The sequence below is a fragment of the Drosophila montana genome, unplaced genomic scaffold (genome assembly GCF_035044405.1).
Source record: "Drosophila montana isolate Dmon_TW-CO22-7 unplaced genomic scaffold, ASM3504440v1 contig_3733_1, whole genome shotgun sequence".
NCBI lineage: Eukaryota > Metazoa > Arthropoda > Insecta > Diptera > Drosophilidae > Drosophila > Drosophila montana.
The window spans coordinates 7,245,876-7,267,123 of NW_026998620.1; the positions used below are offsets into that span (position 1 = coordinate 7,245,876).

Below are 21,248 nucleotides of genomic sequence, written 5' to 3' on the forward strand. Positions count from 1 at the left end.
TTTTAAGTTATGCATATAATAAATAAATTATATTCCTCCCCTTAGAGTAGCTTACAGCTTTAGCAGGCTGTTGTCAAATGCAGCACAGTCTATTCTAGTGCTGTCAACGCTGAGCAGCATTTTTGTGGTTTCTTTCTAGCTGCTTCTGGTCTCTAGCCCAGCTGTAACCACTGTAGCCACAAATCACATATTCAGTGAACAGCAATATGCTTTTATAGCTTGGCAATATTTTATGCAATTTGCATGCCAGCAATAAACCCAGAAGGCACGCTCCATTGCTGCAGCTGACAGCAGACAGTGGCACCCACAGCAGACAACTCCCATGACAAAGAAAAAGAAGTTGGCTGAGAGTGAAAAATTGAATAAAAAGTAGAACTTGGCCCTGCAACTGGCTGGTAAGTTGATACCACATTGGTCACTCCAAAGCAGCTCAGTCGAGCGTTGAGTGTCGAGTCCGGAGAATGCTGTAAACTGAGACGTCGATAGTTCCGTTTCAGTGCATTCGCATCCGATGATGGTTTGCCGCCTGATTGGGCACGCACAGCACAAACGCTGCCGAGATCTTGGCCACTCGGCATTAGCATTGACATTGCACATTGAAGTGGCAAATTAACAACGGCCAAAAACAGCTAACGACATTACAGACACTTGTGCGAAGCCGACAGAGACTGGGCCAAAACTTTCCTCGACTGCGGTTCGATTTGTGACAAAGCATTTGCACAGCTGTTGGCCAAGCAAAAACAAAAGCAAAACATGAAAGACAATTGCCTTTGCTATGACGAAGATTGAATACTCTTGCGGATAAATGACAGATGTGATTTATAATAGACCGAACTTTTACACTTTTATATAACTCGAATTACGTACTCATACGAATTGTTGAAAGCGTAATCAAAGTCAAATTGGGGAATATGCTTAATAGATCTTGAAATCAAAAGCATATTTATGATATAACTTTCGCTAAATGATAAAGTAAAGATGTAATAAATTGAATAACTGATTTAAGTCCTAAATAAATTTGTTTTAATAACAACTGCATTTTTTCTATTTCCCTACATTTTTTACCAATTGTTGAAATGAAGTTCCTTGAGAGGAATCAAATCGGATCTATACGAAGTTTTATTGAAGCTTAGCTAAACAGCTGAGAAATCGAACTGCTTCAAAGAGACCCCGTTCAGAGACAGGGTATAACAAAAAGAAAGAGTGAAATTTAGTTGACTCCGTTTACAGATATATGTATATGGTGCCAAGTGCGACGACAATTTTTTTTCCTGCCTCGATGATATGGAGTTAAGCTCGATATTTGCTCAAAATGAGAAACGTGCAGAGCATTTCATTTGTCGTGCCGCCAGATCATCAATAAAATGTCAAATAAGCAACAGCTTAGCCAGCAGCCAAACAGCTTCCACAATAACTTAAAAAGGGGATCGTAGGGGGGAACATAGGTGTGAGGCATGCGACCGTAGCGGGGGGGGCTGGCATTTGGCTGTGGCGTCATGAAGTGTGCTAAATTTATGTACTTAGTTTGCATTTTGCCTTTGAGTTTGAAATGCGCAACTTTTGTCACGTCGCCGCATTTTTAGCGTGCACGACAACAAAACAAAAGACAAAAAAAATTTGTACAAATTTATGAGACCGAAATGCCAGGGAATATAGTATGTATATTTTTTCGAACAATAACAAAAGGGCGTAGCACCTATTTGAAACAATGAAAAATTTAATAATAATAGTCGGGAACTGCTGCGAAAGTGAAAGCCAAATCAGACAACAATTTCTTTGTAGGCCTTCATAGGCAATGCAAATGAAAATTCATGTATCTATACACAAGTATGTAAATTTGTTGAGACCCGTTGGGCATACGCAGAGCCCGGTCTTTGGCCTGTCCATAATTAAGCGGCTTGTTTATACTACATCAGATAGTTTAAACATTGGGTAAAAGCGAGAGACATGCACATGCCTCACAGCTAGTGCCCGGCCAGGCCAATGAACTCGGCCCAGCCGTTGACTGGTTAGAACTCGGCCGGGCTGACATTTCATGTGGCAATGTGGCAAGCAGCTGCAATTAGATTGGCTTCTGTTGACCAGTTGCGGGCAATTATGCAAATGCTTGGCGAGTGCGAGTACACAAGCGCCACATGCCACATGCCACACAGTCCCTCACAATCGCTGCCTTCAAATTTGACAACACTCTGTGTTAGCTTGTGTGTGGCAAGTAACAAACCACAGTCGCAGCCACAGATGATAGCAATTGGCAACACGACGACGATGTTGTAATCGAGTCTGATTTGTGCACACAGATAGACACAGAAAAGCGGCGCCAAGAAACGCGACGATTGCGTGCAAGGCGATTAAAAACGCGCACTGCATAAATCGCGTGCACAAGATGCATAATAAGTCGGTGGAGGCGGTTGCAACAGCCATGCTTTATAAGCCACCAAGGCAGACAGTAGAACATGCTTGTGAGAAGAACTTGCACTTCTATTAGGAGAAGCAAAAAAGATTGCTTTGAAAGAAAGCCCTTTGAGAAGAGATTAAGAATTATACGAGTATTCAGCTGAGTTTCAATCGAAATAACATAAATATCATAAATAATTCAAACAGAACCGTTGAAGAGGTAAATTCGTGGCAGGAGTAAATATCAAAATCAAACAAAACAAATACAGATTCATGAATTTGACAAATTCACGAAGGTAGACTAAATTTGCGTCAATTTAGCAAATTGATGAATTCATGTGTGCGGAAATATGAACTCACGTTAATACGTGAATGTTTAGGGCGCAGCCAACTTAATGGTCTTACTGAAAAAAGTTCTGGCAACGCCACGTTTCCTAAATAATTGTTTATATACTGGGCACAACAAAATAACAAATTTACCGAAATATTATGAAAATAAATTAGACATTATTTCACGTTTTGCATCGCAATGATTCTTGAAAATGGAATCGAATCGTTGGTAATTGCACCGTGTTACCACCTTTAAGCATTTTTAAAGCTTGCCACATCGCTGAAGGCATTTGCCAAATTAAAACTTGAATTCACGCATTTTTTGGAACAAACGTAAGCAGCCAAAATACTATTTAACAAAAAGTAATATGAGAAGACATTTAAATACATATTTGTTAGTCTGACTTTTGTAAATAATATTTTGCATTTTACCAGAATTATTTTTAATAAATATCGCTTCGCCCACATATATATTTCAAACCAGTTTATCTTTCATCTGATGAATGCCATATTTGCAAGTATCGCATCATCCTGCTGGCACTTACCTGCAATTAAAAGAAAAAGCGAAAGCAAATTTTAATTAAAGGGACTAACAGGAAAGTATGTGATATATATGCATGGACAACATATTTATGCATACTATATGCATGAATGTATTTTGTAACGACCACAACTTTTGACTGACAGCCCAGCTGAAAACTTTCCCAAGCCACCAATTTTACTTGATGGGGGCGAAGGCGCAGGAGGTGCGCAGGTAATTACACGAAAGCCATACGCAAAATTATGTAAAAAGATTAAATTTGTAAGATAAATTGGAGTAGACCCGAACCCAGAGCAGACCGGAAAATGCAGACAGCCACCGACTGGCAGCCAGACACTTGGCCGGGAATAAAAAAAATGCCGCTTTATGTGGCAGATTTCATGGCTGGAGATAAAAATGGTTGCGGTAATAAATGAGAATTATGCAAAGTTTGAGCGAATGATGAAGTAAGTAATGCCCAGCCAAGCCAAATACGGTTAACGGAGCGTGTTATAAGACGCAGCCGAACTCGGCTCAGAGGCTCCCAGATGAATAAGTGGAAATTTATGAAAATAAGCATAAAGCCAGCTAAATTCACAAGTAATAACAAAAAATGCCCAGCCAGCTGCCTTCCATGGAACTTCCACAGCCACAAAACTCCCTTAAGTCTCAAGCCCCAAAATAATGCTGAAGGAAAAAAGATAACACTTAAGGCTTTTGCCTGGGATGCGCTTAGATGCTTTTTTCTTTTTCTTGACAATGTTGTTAACAGCGAAATTTAAGTGGCTAACAACTTGCACAAAGTTTGGCTGGCAGTATGAGGCAACAGGCAAAAGAAAATGTTAAGAGCTTTAATCGTCTCACGGCATTAGCTGGCGATTTCCCACTTTTTCATTTAACTGCCAGACATATTTTGGACGAGGTGTTCGCCGTGCTTGTATTCAATTAGCATTTAGTTGCGCATCAAGGTTGACTTTATTTTAACAATGATGATTTCATTCTATGTCCATAGCTAATAGCATAAGCAAACAAATTTCGGGTTAGGCAATTAATATAGCAGCATCAGGTGAGATTATTATTTTGAAGGGAGGTTAGATGAATTAACGGGCTCTATTTTCAGTCTATTTCCGTATATATAAAGTTATGTGCCTTCTCTAGTCACAGTGCCGATTAAAGACGATATAGTTTTATTCTGTTTATACTGACTCTCAGTCAATCAGCAATTCGGAGATTAGTACATAGTTCCCGCTTTAAAAATATTTTTAATAATATGTGTGACCTATTTCTATATTTCTGTTAATGTACAATAGTATATGCACCTATTTATTTTCCCTTAGTATAAATTTATATGTACTTGTGGTTCTATAATTGTTTTTATGGCCCACATATAATCCGCCGCGTTTACTCATCATTTCAATCTGCGGAACACAACCATCCAACATGCTCGTTGGGCAAACTAGTTCCATTTGTTGTTCGACAATTTTTCGTGTGCACAACGTCAATTAAATGCCGGAAATGGCCAATTTCAATGTTGGCCGACAATCGTTGTTTTTTCTATTTGCCCCTATTTCGAGGGGCTTTTCATGTTTTGCTTTGACGGCCGTCAAATGGTAAAACAAGAAAAAAACAAAAGGCGATTAATTACTCAGCTTAAAGAAGACACTTAATGCGCTCTGATGCCTCAGCGTGGGCGTCCAAGTGCTCATCTGGCAAAGGATTTAATTGCGGGGGGAAAGAAAGCGCGGTTTAAGCATTAGGGGATTGGATGAGAAAGGGCTAACAATGCAATTAACTGGTATAAAAAGCTTAAACACGCTTAAAGCCAATTTTTAATTTGTTGGGAAAGGTGGACAATCAAAACAATCCAAAGCTTTATCTGAAGGTTTTACTCATAGTTACAGCCCAAATGTCGCTTATCTATAACCGATACGTGGGTGGGCGGCGGGTTAATCAATATTCATATTCATGGATTATATCTCCATATGACTGGGTAAACAGTTGCCGTCAACGTCAATAAAGTGTGGTGATTAATTTCGAGCGCTGATAATCGTGGCGCAACAGAAACAATAAACAGCTGTTAATTATATAAAATGCAAATTTGATAATACATATTAAAAATTATGCGAAGTTTTATATAAAAACTATGATTGAGCAACAAACAGAAAAAGAAAGCGCCTCTGTCATGATATAATAATACGATTTAATTTATAGCCGGTTCTCGGAATCAATAATAAGCCCAGGCCCAGGTCCAGGTCCAGGCACAGGCCTATGCCTAAGCCTATGGGGTTAGATGACGTCGACCCGAAGCGAACCCTATGCGTGTAGCAACAAAAACAAAAGCGGAGAGCGCATAAGCAAACGCCCAGAGCGCAAACTCCAGAACTCAAATTTGAGAGCGAGGAGGAGAGAGCGGGTGTGTGTTGTGTGAGAGCGCGCACTGACGTAATCGTTATCGTTGCCCGTCTGGCTCTCACACACCGCCTTCAACTGAGTGAACGGGGAAAAGGGAATGTCATAGTTTTGTTGTTGTCGATTAATAAATGAAATGAAATCATTCAAGGAAAACAGCAAACATCAATGAAAAATTCATTTAAATTGACAACTACAAAAAGCTATTGTCATATAGATCTGGCCAACAACAACAATAATAATACTACTAACCTCCATTGCGTTTTTTATACTGCCTTCTTTTTGTGAGTCTCTTACAGCTGTCAAGGTCTCGTTTTTATTTGCTTGCCGCACAATTTCTTGTAAATTTTTTTTATTGCACTTTTTCAGTCGCCACACGCACCACAATTAACTGGAGTTTTTTTATTTTTAATTTCTGTTTCTTGTGTTTGGGCGTGACACACACAAAACGAATCGAAATCCGCTGTGGCCTACAAAATTTGTGTTTGTTGTGTTTTTTCTCTCGAGCTCGGTACAAGTAGAACGCGCTGCGATACAATATGCCGCTGTTAACAAATTGCAGCCAGCGCAATTGTTTTATGTGAACACGTTACTAACAGCGCGAAACGGCGAGCAACAACGACGAAGTTTGACAGAAAAGTAACAAACAAGGTGTAACAAACCAGGTTTAATTTTACTACTGAGCAGCGATTGCATATATCGAAGATAATAATCGAAAAAATTCGAGTTGCGGAGTTGCCAGATAGCGTCATTGTGGCAACATTTACAAGTGCTGCCAACTCATTTGCCACACTAAGCGCAGTTTAGAAGGCACTTCGGCCTGTTGCGCGCCAAAGTTTTAAATGCGCTGGAAATTTGAAAGTATCTGTTTATTTGTATGAAAACTACTTGGTTGACGCATCGAAAGTGAGCTGAAAAATAATTTTTCTAATCGCAGGGCAGTCAAAAACGCTTTCACTTTAATTAAGAGCTGTTTTTATGGCCACTTTGCGCTCGCTCATAAAATTATATAATATTACGGCTATAACATACACACATACACACACCCACACGCCCACACCCACTCATACTCGCAGCTGCGACACAAGTAAGGCGCATAAATCAAAAAGTTTTTCTCACAATTTTTCATATCAAATTAATTTTTATCTGCGATGTTTTTTTCTGTCATTTTTGACTGTTTTTGAATTGCGCTTAATTAATTAGGGTAAAATGTTGAGCAAACAGCAACAAGGGCAAGCGAAATGCCAAAAGTCGGCTGGCATTTCCATTGCATACCTCGAGGCGCTAGCAAATAGAAGATGTCATAAAAATGCCATTGTAAGTAGTTGAACTGAAGTCCTTTGCATTGTTGTCATTGTTCAGCTAGATCTTGTTACTGCTGACTTCTATTATTGTTGTCCCTGTTGTTGTTGTTGTTGTTGTTAATATTGCAGGGAAATCGAGAAAGACACGCAAAAGCGGCGCTCGCACAGGCAGCGCCAAAACTCATTTCAGCTGTGTCGAAAAGATAAATGTGAAGCGCTTAAAAAAGCAATTACCGCATAAATTGCGCCCCGACGCTGCTGCCACAACTACAAATAGGCGGATCCATTGCCAGGCACAGGATGCGGCGCATTAAACTTGCTACAAAGGAGGCTCAAACAAAAAACAAACAAACGTATGCGAGCACATTCTGGCTATAAGACATTTCGCAAACAAATGCGCAAAGCACGCGAAAACATGCAATATGCATTGTAAAATTGAGGCAAACAACACGCCCCCCGCCCCCTCGCCCAGCCCACGCCCAGAGCAGGCCTGGCTTAATTGTAAAATCAATAGTGGGACTGAAAGGCGCGTAAATCAAGTTAAAAATCGCAGCTATCAAAACAGCCAAAACGCAATAAAAACTCATTAAATAGCCCGACAGGCTGGCCGCCAGGCGGCCAGGATGTGCATGCCAATTGGGAGGCCAGGTGCGCGACCAACGCTCCAATTGGATTTGAACAAATTGAGTGGGACACATCGATTTCTCATTAGATTGGACGCAATCTTCCAGCTTGATGATATTTTATGGCTGCTGAAATCACTTAAACAAAAATTTAATTGACTTGGCGACTCGGCGACTTGCCTGGCACGTAATAGTCAAAGGGAAACGGAGCGCACAACACGAAACGGAAGCCAGGACGACGACGACGACGACGTCAGGACGAAGCTAGACTTTGGTGTCGAGCGCCAGCTGCCAGGCCTACTGCCAATTTGTTGCTGTCTCTCTGTGTGTGTGTGCGTCTGTGTGTGTGTGTGTGTGTGGAGCGGAAATTTCTTCAACTTCCTGATTTAAATAATAACAAACTGTGCTGATGTCTGGCCTGCCAAACGGGCCAGCTCCCAGGCCTTCCTCTTTACTTGTCGCACCAACTGAGGGCAGCAACAGCAGCAACAACAACAACAAGAACAACATTTACGGCGGCAGCCAAGTTGATTGCCATCATCAGGCGCCTTGTGCCCCCATGCGTCAAAGTATCAGCGAGCATTTTTTTTTGGTCACTGGGGATTTGAGGGATCTGTGGATTACAGGCAGTGGGGGCAGCTTAGCTGAGTGTCAACATTTTGCTGCTCAGCGTTGGGGATATTTTAAATATTTGCATTACGATGTGACAAGCACAACACGGCTGATAAAGCAATGGGTGTGGTGGTGTTGTTGTTGTTGTTGTTGTCAGTTGAAGCCCAAAGCGACCACATTCTGTGCACGCGGCTGGACAACAATTTCCACATGCATTCGCACTTGACACACAAACAAATGGCAAAGATTCGACAAAGCCGACGCACTGCAGCGCCGATGCCCGAGACGAATGCGCAGCCGAAGCAAAGGCAGCGGCTGCGGCGGCGGCAGCGGCAGCGGCACAGCCAGGACTATAAGACAGCAGCTCAGCCGACGCACGAGCTGAGTCGCGCCAGCAACGTTGAAGCAGACGCAACGCGGAAATAACACCGAGTATTGCGCATACGCCACAAGTGCCGCAAACAGTTGCCGCAAATCGAAAAAAAACACACAAATGCCGCTCGCTCGTTAGTGAAATTCCAGACATTTTTACGGTACGCAACAGCTACAAAGACAAAGTGCGTGCTACCAAAATATTTATACAGCTACAAGCAGCAGCAGAAGCAGCAACAGCAGCAGCAGAGGCAACTGGCCAAGCAGATATGCGGCCATGTGGCATCCACGTACAACGGTGCGTATGAATGAAATGCGCGCCATGAATGAATGCCAGTTGAGGCGAGTTGTAATGAGTTGAACAGCTTCCTTGTGGGCGGGGCAACTGGACGGCTGTCAGAGATTTATGTTTATGCCGCGAGTCGTGTGTGTGTGTGTGTGTGTGTCTACACATGTGTGAGTTAGCCTTAGCTGTGTGTGCGATTACGAAAACAAAACACGCAACTGCCTGCGCTTCAGGCAATGCAAATAAAGCTAAACACAAAAAAAGAAGTGAACAGAAAGTGTGTGGCAGAAGTGGGGAGTTTGTTGCGATAAGTCGCCAGGATATGTCAAATTTAGCTGTCAACGCTGCAGGATATTAAACGCTCCATTGACTTTTGTGGACAGTTAGCTCGGGCAGTTAATTTTAACATTCATTTGCATTTGTGCTGGCCAAATTGATGGCCTTAAACACGGCCCGACAAGTGCCCAAACCGCTGGCCAATTTATTTAGTTTAGGCCAGAAAAAAAGAATGTGTGTTAATACATTCGCACAACGCACAACTCTTTTTTTCTGTGCTCTGCTTGTGGCTGTTGCCAATCGCTCACATTCGACCGTCTCAGCTGTGCGTTATTTTCACTTTTGACCCTTTTACATATGAGTAGCACGTTTGTGTGCTTGTTCGTGTGTGTGTGTGTGTGTGTGCGTGTGCGTGTGTGTGTGGGTTGGTGTGTGTATTATTGCTGTCAAAGCCCGGGCTTTGACGTCTAATTTATGAATGGTTTTAGCAGCCCAGACACGAGTCATGCTGTTCTTATGACACGCTCTATTTGCTTTGGGCTTTTTTTTGTTCTACTCTATGCCCAAAAAAATAAAAGAGTTTATTGGTATTGTACCGTGTCCGTCTTGCTGTCCGCCCGTCTCTGTATTCACATTTCTCTTTCTCCTCTATTGAAATACTAAGAAACTTGAAACTTGGCATAATTATATATAAGTCTGTAACCACGTCAGGGCAAGCCTTAAGATTTTATGGAGGCGTGGTAAATTGCAATTCAAGTCTACTGTTGAGCTCCTCCGAAGATCGTTCTGAAGATGCATGCTAAGCAACCCGATCATTCGGGCATCTCAGCTACGAGGATCCGGGTTAAAGTCACAGCCTAGTCTATGGTCTCTCTATATATATATATATATATATAATATACGAATGTATTCTTTACTGTCGATTATAATAATAATGAAAAAAAAAATCCGACAACTAATATTTTAAATATTAATAATAATAATAGTTATACTAATAATATTGATGATGATAATAATAAAAACAATAATGAAAATAAAACATAAAGAAAATAACCATGATAATAATAATAGTATTGATGATGATAATAATAATGAAAATAATATTATTGATGATGATAATAATAATAATAATGAAAATAGTAATAATAATAATAATAATGAAAATAATAATAATTATAAATATTATTTAAAAACCACTATCTTCCACAGTCGTAAACTCGTTTAAAGATCGATAAGAATCGGAAAAAACTTATAACTTTTAAAAAATTGGGCGTGTAGCCTTTTATAATCTCTTATTAGACTTCGAGCGAGCATTGGGTTGTCGGTTGCACCCGACTGCCAAACTCTTGCTTGTTTTCCTTTCTTAATTCTCAAATTTTTCATTTGCTTATTGTTGCGCATTCATCAGCTGCGCACTACGAGTCCCTAAACATTTTGCCATTGCAAGTTGCGCAAAAGTTGACGCAAAAATTCCTCAGCCTTGTAAAATATGTTGGCCCAAAACTTTTTTAATGTGTATCACAATCCCTACTGCGCTTTCTTCCAATTCGCCGAACCTTTCACATTTCTAATGTCTAATGTCTAATGTCTAATGGCACCCGAGACTGGCTCGACTCGTAAGTACAAGAAAAGTATTTGTTACCCAGTTACCCCGCCCCTTGCGCCGCCCGAGGCCATTTTGATTCCGGCAGCGGCTGCAACGAGCGCGATAAGCGTTTAATTGAAAGCCGCCCAGCCGAGCGCTTGATTGAATTTCTATACAGAAATAAGCGCAAACTAGAGATTTGTATAGTGGCTCGGGCGGTGGGGGGGTCGGTGCACCACATTCGCCACCGCAGCTGCATGGTTGATAGCTGATATCCATAGGGGGGAGGGGGTTGGGCCGGCTGGAGTGCTTTTTGCTTTGCTAGTTCGTCCTTTTAGCGCATTCGCTCAAATAAATTTCAATACACTCGTTGCCGTATTTAATATGAATGCAGTGCAGCGATGTTTACAGCGCTTTTGAGTGCAAACCGTTTAGCCACGGGGCCCCTAGGGCCGCCTTTCCCCCTTTGCCCCCTTTCAACGGCTTTCCACTGCACTTGAAAAACACCATGCTCATTTAATTATATGCACATTTATTTTTGCTGTTTTTGTCATGTAATTTGTTTCGAAAATGTGCCATAATTAAAGATAGAAACAATTTATTATGTTCTCAAATGAATTTCAAAGGCATGATTAGAACCACAGCTAAACAATTTTCAATTGTAATCATCCATTATAATTTACATACATATATAGATTATGTAATCGCTTGATATTGCAAATTGAATACAAAAGCTTTTCATTCAAACCAAATATCCAAGTAGCTAGTAACAATTAATTACAATTAAATAAAAGCTTTTTAGATTGACTAGGAAACAGTTCTATAAATAATAAATAGGTTAAAATAACAAAAAAAATGTACGCCTATCGTTGACCTTAACTAATTACGTAAAATATAAACATTTGTTTGTCATGAGATACAAATAATTGATTTTTTTCTTATTAGCATATATTTGTAAACATATGATTTTTTGTGTGAACATAGCTTTAAGTGAATTCTTCAATTGATAATTAATGTTATTGGCAACTGAAAAAATCGAAATTAATTGCAATCAGTGTGGCCATATATTTTTAAGCTACAAATATTGAAAGATCATTTACTACGGCAAATTATTGCGCCCAGGTGGCAGCTGACGCATATTTCTTCCAGCTGGCAACGCTGTTCAACTAAAATAATAAATAAACTTTTAAGCACGGATCAAATTTTATACATTTTATCAAAAGGTGCCTTGTATAACAGGCACCAGTTTATCCGTTTAAATTCCATATAAATACCTTAATCAGCATTTATGCACATTTTAGCTTAAATCCTTACGCTCACTTTTGCAGGCGATCCCAATTAAAAATTAAACAACTGCAGCTTTATTTATTACAATATATATAGCTTCAGTTTATGTTGAAGCAATTTTCAGAGAATGCATCTCAAATGTGTTTTAAATTTCGTTCGTATAAATATCTTTACAATTTTCATTCGCCCATGTGTTCTTTGTTAGTCTTTGTTTGCGCATCAACAATATCAAACCCGTACCATTTCCCCGCCACCGCCCCCGCCACATGTGCATGCAGCTGGGGGGTAGAACTTTTTGCTGCCAGCTTGGAACGCATTGGGGAACATATTGGGCAACATGCAGCACAAATGCGACTATAAATGCGGCTTCAGCTGGCAACATGAAATGTAATTATGCAACATGTGTGCGCAGCTGCATGTCAGGAATCTTTGCCATGCTGATGAATCTTGTTGCCAGCTGCCTTGGTGTTGCTTCACTGCATCGCTTCACGATAGACATCGCCCTACCCGCCCGCCCGACCGCTCACTCCGTAAAGTCTGACAGTTAACGCGGCGTATACGCATTGCGCCGCATGCATCCATGGGAGTTGGTAACATTTCAAGATGTTTGGCTAGATTTGTTTTTGGGCATCTGAAATATTTTGTGTGACAGCACACAGAAATTGTTAATGCAGTCCCCACTGAATCTGTGACTTTTTTATATACTAATATTTCAGTTTTCCTCTATTCCGACATGCAGCTTCTGCCATGGACACGAGCAAAATGCATGGCAATGAGGCAATGAAAGGACGGAGACCAAGACCACAACCACAGCAGCCACAGCAACCAATGCAACCAACAGGGTGCAGATGCAATCTGGAGAGTTCGCTTCTAGGCTGAGTGCCACATAGCTCACCTCTACCACTCCATACAGACTGCGACCAGCCGCTGGAAACAGCTAAGCAGTTAAGCAGGAGCTCAGCAGTCACAGACAGCACGGATCCAGGGAGTAGAGGCTGCGTCAGAGCAAAGACCACAGCGAGTGCGAGGGGGCCCGCCATGTTGCGAGATATCTTTTTGTATATTGTTCTAATCGCTTTATTTTGCTTTATTTTCATGGCGCAGTTAATCGTCAACGTTTACGCATTCCAGCGCCAGCCAACGCCCGCCCAGAGGGCCGAGCGCAATGAAATTATATTTGTCTAGGGGTCCTGGGGTTTCGTGGCCACCAGGGACAGAAGTCAGGGGGCATTGTGGCTTGCCATTTAATGAGCACCACTGTGAAAAACTTAAAGCTAAAAATCAAAGAAAACTTCTTGCCGGTCGCATGCTGGCCTAAAGACAAAATCCCGCTAAGAGCTGATAAACTAGGTTGCGCGCTAATTAGTTACGGTAGTCTTGGGAGCGCTGTCCTGAATGCACAATACACTCAAGCACAATGAAACTTTGCGACACAATAAGACGCAGCTGGAGCTGCAGCTTGGCAGGACGTGCATTGAGGCGCGCAAAATGTGAAGCCCGCACACGCAAAGTTCATGCTGCAACGTTGCGAAGCGCTGTTGCATTGCAAAAAATATAAAAAAACGAATTTACTTAATTCATTTGCGTGCCACGTTGCCGCATTTAAGCATTCAGTCGGTCGTTGGGGCACATCAAAAATAATTGTGTCCATGCTGATAAAATGATAATTATTAATTTAAGCGGGCGCTTTAAAATTTTCATTGCCTACTTTTTTGCGCGCGACTCGGTCTGCTGCATTGGCGGCAATGAGCCGGCACAAATGCATTTGGGCGTGGCAAGGGGCTATAGTTTTTTGTATTGATTTCCAGCGCACACGCTTTCCCATTTTGAGTGCTTTTTGTTACTTTTTTTTATGCTTTTTTTTTGGGCACGCCGCACAGTTTATTGTTGAGCCAATTCGTCTGGCAGTGGGGGCAGAGCTGTTCGTGCCGCCTTGAGCACTTGAGCGCCATATACACACTTGACCCCATTCGCTGAGAGACTTTACAATAGGCTCGGCCAGTGGATGAAAGTTAGAGGCCTTGGCTGGGCAAACATTTAGATTGACATGGCCGAGGGTTGGGAAAGTGTTTCACTTCAAAAACTTCAAAGTGTGGCTAAATTTTCGTTATATACTGCAGCCTGCTTAAGAGTGTGTATGTGTGTGTGTGTGTGTGTGTGTGGCCTAATAGATGGCTGGCTGTTTGACCAAATGGAAATTTAAGTTTTATCTGCTGCCCAAGACATTTATATTTTGATATGAGCATAGGCAAAGTTATTGAAAAGTTCTTAGTTAAATTAAATTGCATTTTCGGATTGCAGCGCCAGTCAAGTGCATTGTGGCACTCGCCCTAAAACTGAACTTTTTTCTCAAGAGTATCGAAAGTTTTCCATTTTATTTGCATAGTTAGCAGAACTTACTGTTTGGCACTTGGCAAACATGGTATTCATATCGTAAGAACATTTTAAATGGTATTATCGAATAATCAAAACCGTATTAACCGAGCAACCGAAACATATATATTAAAAGAAAAGAAAACATTTTATTGAATTGTATTCAATTAAAATAATAAATATAAACGCATAAATTTGAACAATAATAGTTTTTAGCTAACCTATACAATATATAGTATCTATAAATGTAATAATTTTAGCAAATAATGTTTAATGAAGGATGTGTGGACGAAATTTACTGTACGTGTAGCTAGTGCTGAACAATGAAAATCAGATTAATTAAACCAAAAACGAAACAATATCGAAATACATATAAATCAAATAAATGTTGAACAATTCAAAAACACAAATCTTTTATTCATGCTAATTTTTGGGTCAATTGAATAGCCTGACCCTAACGTGTATAAATTAAAAATGAAGCTCTCAAGAAGTTGTCTGCTATTCGAGTCGTTTATCTTCCCTTTTATTACGGCATAACGAATATGTTTTCTTTTGTCAACAGAGATATATTCAATACCATTTAATTTAGTTTATTAAAAGCCGGCTTAGACAATTTCGTTTGGCGTTCAGCTTTTATGCAGCTTTATGCAAATATAACATGTACAATATATTTTGCGGTCAACCGGGGCACCATAAATATCAGAGTTGCTTTTTATTAAGTGCTGGCAACTTCATACAGCTTCAGTGCTGCAAAACGCAAAATAATTTTTTATTAAATGCAGCCATTTTTGCTGTGCTAAACATTTGCATAGATTTAGTTAATGAAAAATATAAAAAAAAGGAAAGCCATAAAAAATCTGTCGTCCAGTGTTTGGAATGGTTTGGTGTAACTGATTATTATTCATATTATTAATATAAATAAGCTACCAAACCAAATTTTACAATACTACTATCTAAATCAATACACTAGCCTGGGATCCGAGCCTGTTGCCTCGTTGTTGTAAGAAATTTAATACGCATATTTTGAAAAGTTCAGATTCCTGTTAAGCTCTGAAAAATTCTCAATTGGTATTAAATAACACAAGCTTTGCAGGCAGCCAGCAGCTCGGTCCAGTTTTAGCTATGGAATATTTTGTACTTTAATGTACTTTACGCCCTTTATAAATATCTTGATGCACTTTTCAATCCTTTGTCGGTCATTCCATAAACACGCTTTCTCCGTAAAAGCGTCGCATTATTTGCGCCTTTGCATTTAAAGTGAAGTGTTAAATGCTTGCCAAGGCCTTTTGCCACAACGACAGCAGTTCAGTAAATATTCCATTTAGCAGCTGTGGGACAAGCGGTCTTAAATTTGGCACAACAAGCGGGCGGGCCACAGTCCGACGCCTTTGTGTCAGGCCCAGAGCCGGTCTGGGCACCCAAAACATGCTCCGTGCTAACATCCTCCCCCCTCCCTCCTCCACTGCTGCTGTTGTAAATTTTGGCATGGGGCCAAATGCAAAGAAAAACTGTGCTGCTTGTTGCATGCTGTCCCTCGCAGCCTGCAGCTAGCCGCCTGCGGGCCCACACAACCCGCCACCCCCCTGGCTGCAACTTTGGCCATGTCTTGCTTTGTTTTTATTGTACCAAGCTGTCTGAGCTTTAAAAGTACAACGACATGGCCAACAATCATAACAATGAGAACAACAGCAACAACAACAACAACAACAACAAGAGCAACTTTTTGTTATTGTTTTGCGCATTTTGTGTTTATTGCATTAAGTTGAACTGTGTGGCCGGAGGCGCAGTAAGGCCGGCATCGATTCCGCATCTCGACCAAATTTGGTCAAGCCGTCAAGAACGTCGGAAAATTTGTATATTTGGAGCAGCGCCATATTGGGGCTGTCTGTGTGTGTGGGTGAGGTTGAAATGTAATTGAAAAACGCTTAAAATGCCTGACAGTCAATTTTTCAGTGCCACAGCAGCAGCTGTACACGTAGCAAGAGAGCAGAACACAAACTAATTATCAACCAATATATATATATGTATATATATAATTTCCATTTACATATATAAAATACAAACGAATTTCTAATATTTATTTGCGCTCGTTGATTTTGTGACATTTTTCACTTTGATCTATGACAGGCGGCTCTTCGGGCAAGTTCTTTGCCAAAGTCACGTCCTTGTTGTTGTTTTGCGGACAATGGAAACCAAACAAAAAATCAAAACTAATTAGACGTGAATTAATGAGAGTGTGAGGAAGAGGGAGAGGGAGAGAGAAAGCTGCGCGCAAATAATAAATGCCATCAAACAGCTGATGAAAATGTGACACAACAATTTGGCAGCTTGGACATTTTGGGCAGCTCGGCAGCTGGGCAGCAGCATTAGCTGCAGAATATTTGATTTAATGCACAAGGCTGTCATCATTGGTGGTGACAGCAAGAGGCGAAGCTAGCGTAGCAAATGGCACCCGCAGATGCAACAAGCCTTTTGGCCAACAACCAGCTAAATAAACAAAAATCATGCTACAAAGCGAAAAATATTTTGTTTATTATCTATTCTAGTAAACGGGTTTTCTGTGCGCTCTTTAGCGCGCACACTTAAGAGCAAATAGCACGCTCCAGAGCGCGGTCAGATAGGCACACGCATACAGCTGCAGCTATACACACACACACACACACACACACACACAAATGTCAGGCCGGACCACACGGCGTATGCGCAATTCGCCTTGGCTGAGTGCCAACGCGCTATACTTGGAGATCAACGGAAAAAATTGCTGATTTTTTGCCAGAAATTATTTATAACTGCTTGTTCATACACAGACACACACACATACACAGATACACATGCACATGTGTGAGTGTGCGCTGTGTATATTTTATTTGCGATCTATTTGCTCTCTTCTATGGTCGTTAACTTGACTAGTAAATAAAAAAAATACTCGAATCAGGCATATTTACAACAAAGAGAACATTTTGTTGGCCCAAAAAGAGCATATTGATGATGAAATTCGAAAGAAGTAAACAGAATAACTTACTAGTAAATAAGGGAGAAGCAGAGCTTCTGTACTTATCAATTGCATGGGCATTGCTTACCTGTAAATAGAAGAGAGAAGAGAGAAAATTAATTTTAGAATCAAATTTGGAAAATTTGATAGACAGATATAGATGTGCTATAGTGCGAATATGAATATATATAAATTTATATATACATACATATATCAATAAACATTTAAAAGAAGCAAATGTAAATTGTTTGATTTATTGGTAAATATTTTCTTCATATATGTACACTATATATAAGGCTGATGACTAACGTTACGAAACGGTTAATAATTTGTATGACTCAAGCTATGAAAGCGGGAATTCGGTTTGAAATTTATTAAGACCTGGTCTGTTTGCCTTAAATGCTTAAGCTGACAGAGAGTTTAACATTTGACACACATCATCTACAATGATTTAGTCCATGGCGAAATAAATTTCTTAAAATATTCTGCTTTTGTATGTTTATACACTGAGAGAAAGCAACGTGCTAGTGTATTACTCAAACAAAGAAAAACGAGCATAAAATATTGACCGAGTTATATAAGGACACATTCGATATAATAAATATAGACTATAAAATTTACACTGAAGGAAAAGAAAACGATTTAATTAACGTACTATAGTATGATGTGTTTAACTGTTTCAATGCCTAAATTCGCATTAATTATAATTATTTATTTTATTCAATAAATAAAACACAACAAATTAAAAAATAGCTAAAAATTAAACAAATATATTTTACAAAAATCCCAAATCAAAAGAAATTTTATTTAACTTATTTGCACTTTAAGGATAGCTGCCCTATTTTTCGAGTCAAAAAATTTGGGACAGTTAAACCCATTAAGCTGTATCAACCTAATAATTTGGAATATTAAAAGCGTTCTGAAAATGCTTGCTTTACTTCCGAACATATTCTTTAGAGACTGATTATTGTGTGAGAAATGGTTAAAAATCAGTCGGAATTTTTGCGTCCTATTCTTGGAAACATCTTTAATATTACCCAATTAACCTCCAATTGTTGGCATAATTGCCGCAAATGGACTTCAGCTGCCACATGCTTCATATGCAAAGGCCAAAATGCTTGAAATCAATTAGCCTTTCGCTGAACCCTGAACCCCTCGGCGTTCCGCTCGTGGCCATTGTGCAGCCCTTTGCAATTTAGTTGTGCAAAATTAGTGGCATTGCCACGCCCACTTTCAACTTTCAAACCACTTGAGGGCAGCGAATATTTAATGCGAGTCAGCCAAATAAAACAAATGTTGAGGTTTTAACTTTTACGCTGGCCTTGGCGTGTGGCATGTGAAAAACACAACGCTTAATTAATGTACCTATGTGTGTGTGTGTGTGTGTGTGTGAGGTGGTGTGTTACCCTCGAAAAAATAAAAGGAGCAGACGCGTCAGTTTTAATTAAAAGATAAAATTGCCTGCCCAAGCACATATTCAACTGTAGGAAGTAAGAAAGGGCGAGAGAGAGAGAGAGAGAGGGAGAGCAAGAGCGACAAAAATAACGAGTCTCAAAGCGCATGAAATAATAAAAATGGCAATGAAATTAACAAAAAAAAATAAAAATAAAAATAAAAGCAGCTAAGAGTTAGAATTTTAGCTGAAGTCGTAGCACATAACAAGCACAACAATAAATGGTGGAGAATGAAAAGCAACGGCTAGGTAAGCAGGAAAAAAGGGAGAAAACAAAAAAAACTGAAGGCGGAAAGGGAAATGGAGCGCCGGAGCGGAAACTCTGCACTGTGATAGCCATTGGAGCCGCCTTGATTGCTGCTATGAAAAATCCTGTGAGAAAACTGAACTACCTGCCAGCTGTTGAGGCCAGGACCGTCAACGTTTCGCTGGCTTCATTTGAGCGCAGCGCCAAAATGCCGCCGGGCAGAAGCAAACGTCGGGTTAACAAGTGTGCCCCGGCAACAACAATAAAAGCCAGTAATGATAGAGGCAGGTGAGGGCGTGGCAGGGCGTTGCAGGGGGCGCCTAATGCCAACTGGCAGCTGTAGCTTTTTTATATACATATGTGTGTGTGTGTGTGTGTGTATAAATGCATGCCTCTGTGTTGGTGTATTAAGTGAAATGAAATCCTGTTAAGAGAAACAATGAAGCTATTAAAAAAATATGTGTGTACGTGTGTGCGTGTGTGCGCGTGTGTGTGTATGAGTATATCTGCTGGTAAACCTCATAATATCGTTTAATAAATACTTTACAGCTTGATTGATTGCAGGTGCGCCCGCCTGCGACAGGTGAGTGCGGCTTAAGGATGCTTAAGTAGCTATTGCTGTTGCTGCTGTTCTTGCCTCTTGCGCCTGCTCCTGCTTCTGCTTCTGCTTTGCTGCTGCTGCTGTTAGTCAAAGTAATTTATGCGCCCAGAAACACGTCGTGCAGCAGCTACCACAGATTGGGTCCCATGTGGCTGAATATAATCAATGTGCCGCCCGACCATTGTGTGCTTATGTTTATCCTTTAGCTCCTGCTCCAGCTTCAGCTCCGGCCCCGGGCAGCCAGCAACCGCCGCAACTTGCAGTGGAAACTCACTGACCTGGAAACTTTCTAACGCCGTCTGCTTTGCCGAGGCTTGGCCAAGCTATAGCTAAAATTGCTTTAAGGGCGTCAGTTTTTTAAGAAGCAAACCCTTTTGTATGTGCATAACATTAGGGATATTCCCCACCAGCAGCTACATTCAACAAAGTGCGCTCTGTGAGCTGGCACACCAATTGATTAATGTCCAAGGCGAGCTGTTTATTTTTAGCCGCATGAAAAGTTAATCAAGTGCAAAGCGCAACCAAAATGCTTTGGTTAATTAGCAGCAGCTTCGAACAGTATCGAAGTATCTTGCCAGCGTTCAGGGAAATCTTTGAAAATAAGTATGTATATGTTTATGCGAGTATCTATGGGTAATTTTTGTCGCAGCGTATTTGTATAATATAAATATTTTGTATTTTGTATTTTGGCAAAAATCAAAAGAATTCAACGCTGTTTTTCTTTTGTTTGTCTGGCAAATCGGGAGCCGTCGCTTTCGACATCTTTGTCCGGCGTCCATTTGGCAACTTTCAATCTGTCTCATTTGTCAGCTTCAAATGTTGAGTGAAGTGGGCGTACGCTGGTCATGCGGCTGCCTTTCATTACTTGACGCATCTAAATAGCCTTTCACACAGACACACGCACAGCTACACACGCACGCACACACACGCACACACATTAGCGAGGGCAGACAAATAAGTCGGTCTATTTTTAAAATTTTACACAATTCATCTTTGTGTTATTATTAAGCTAAAATACTTGAAGGCTTGTCATAAAATAAGGCAGCATCCAAAACATCTTAACTAACATAAGCCCCAATGTTGTAAGACATTCTACGCCAACAACGATAATGTACTTTGGAATTTGTAATCTATCGATTACTTTAAGTCGCAAAGTTTTTAGTTTTAAACAAATAAATATGCTTTTAAGATCTCAGTAAATATATAAGCAATCGATTTATTAAAACATTGTTTTATTTGTAAAGATCCTAATAAACACTTTAGTATTCTCTTAAAGCGAAGTATGTATCGATATATAACCATCGAAATATGAGGTTGGAAAGAAAAACAACATTGATACAAAGATCTTTGATGCTGGACTTATGTTTGACGGGTGGAAGTAAGTGGACCTTTAGAGTTAATAGGATAAGATAATAAGTAGAAAGAACTGCATTTTAAATCGAGAGCGTGTTATTCAAAACTATCGATATCGATATCGACTATCAAAACTAAGAAGTATCGTTATTATTGCAGCGCTCCAGAATTATATTTAAAGCAACAATTCGAGTAATCTTTGCACGTTTATAAAAATCCCCACACACTTAT

General features: G+C 40.2%; 2 protein-coding genes across 11 annotated transcripts in view; one reads left to right on the plus strand and one right to left on the minus strand.

Annotated features, from left to right (window-relative positions):
- Positions 1–21,248, minus strand: part of tmod (tropomodulin) — a 49,485-nt gene that overhangs the window by 11,067 nt on the left and 17,170 nt on the right. Inside the window, exon 1 of one of the 10 annotated variants that reach the window (XM_064693599.1) lies at positions 5,906–6,328. The exons of the other annotated variants lie outside the window; for them this stretch is intronic. Within the exon in view, the coding sequence (XP_064549669.1) occupies positions 5,906–5,911 (6 nt within the window). The 5' untranslated portion in view covers positions 5,912–6,328. Of the gene's footprint in view, positions 1–5,905; positions 6,329–21,248 lie in introns of those variants that run through there. 10 annotated transcript variants of the gene reach the window in all.
- Positions 8,791–14,729, plus strand: LOC135436317 (uncharacterized). Its single transcript, XM_064693888.1, has 2 exons — positions 8,791–8,862; positions 12,738–14,729. Exon 2 carries the CDS (start codon positions 13,037–13,039, stop codon positions 13,181–13,183), a length of 147 nt encoding a protein of 48 aa, XP_064549958.1. The 5' UTR covers positions 8,791–8,862; positions 12,738–13,036; the 3' UTR covers positions 13,184–14,729.

Bases quoted from the DNA above. Each gene is read 5' to 3' on its own strand.
- LOC135436317 (XM_064693888.1), top strand. From the start codon at position 13,037: ATGTTGCGAGATATCTTTTTGTATATTGTTCTAATCGCTTTATTTTGC.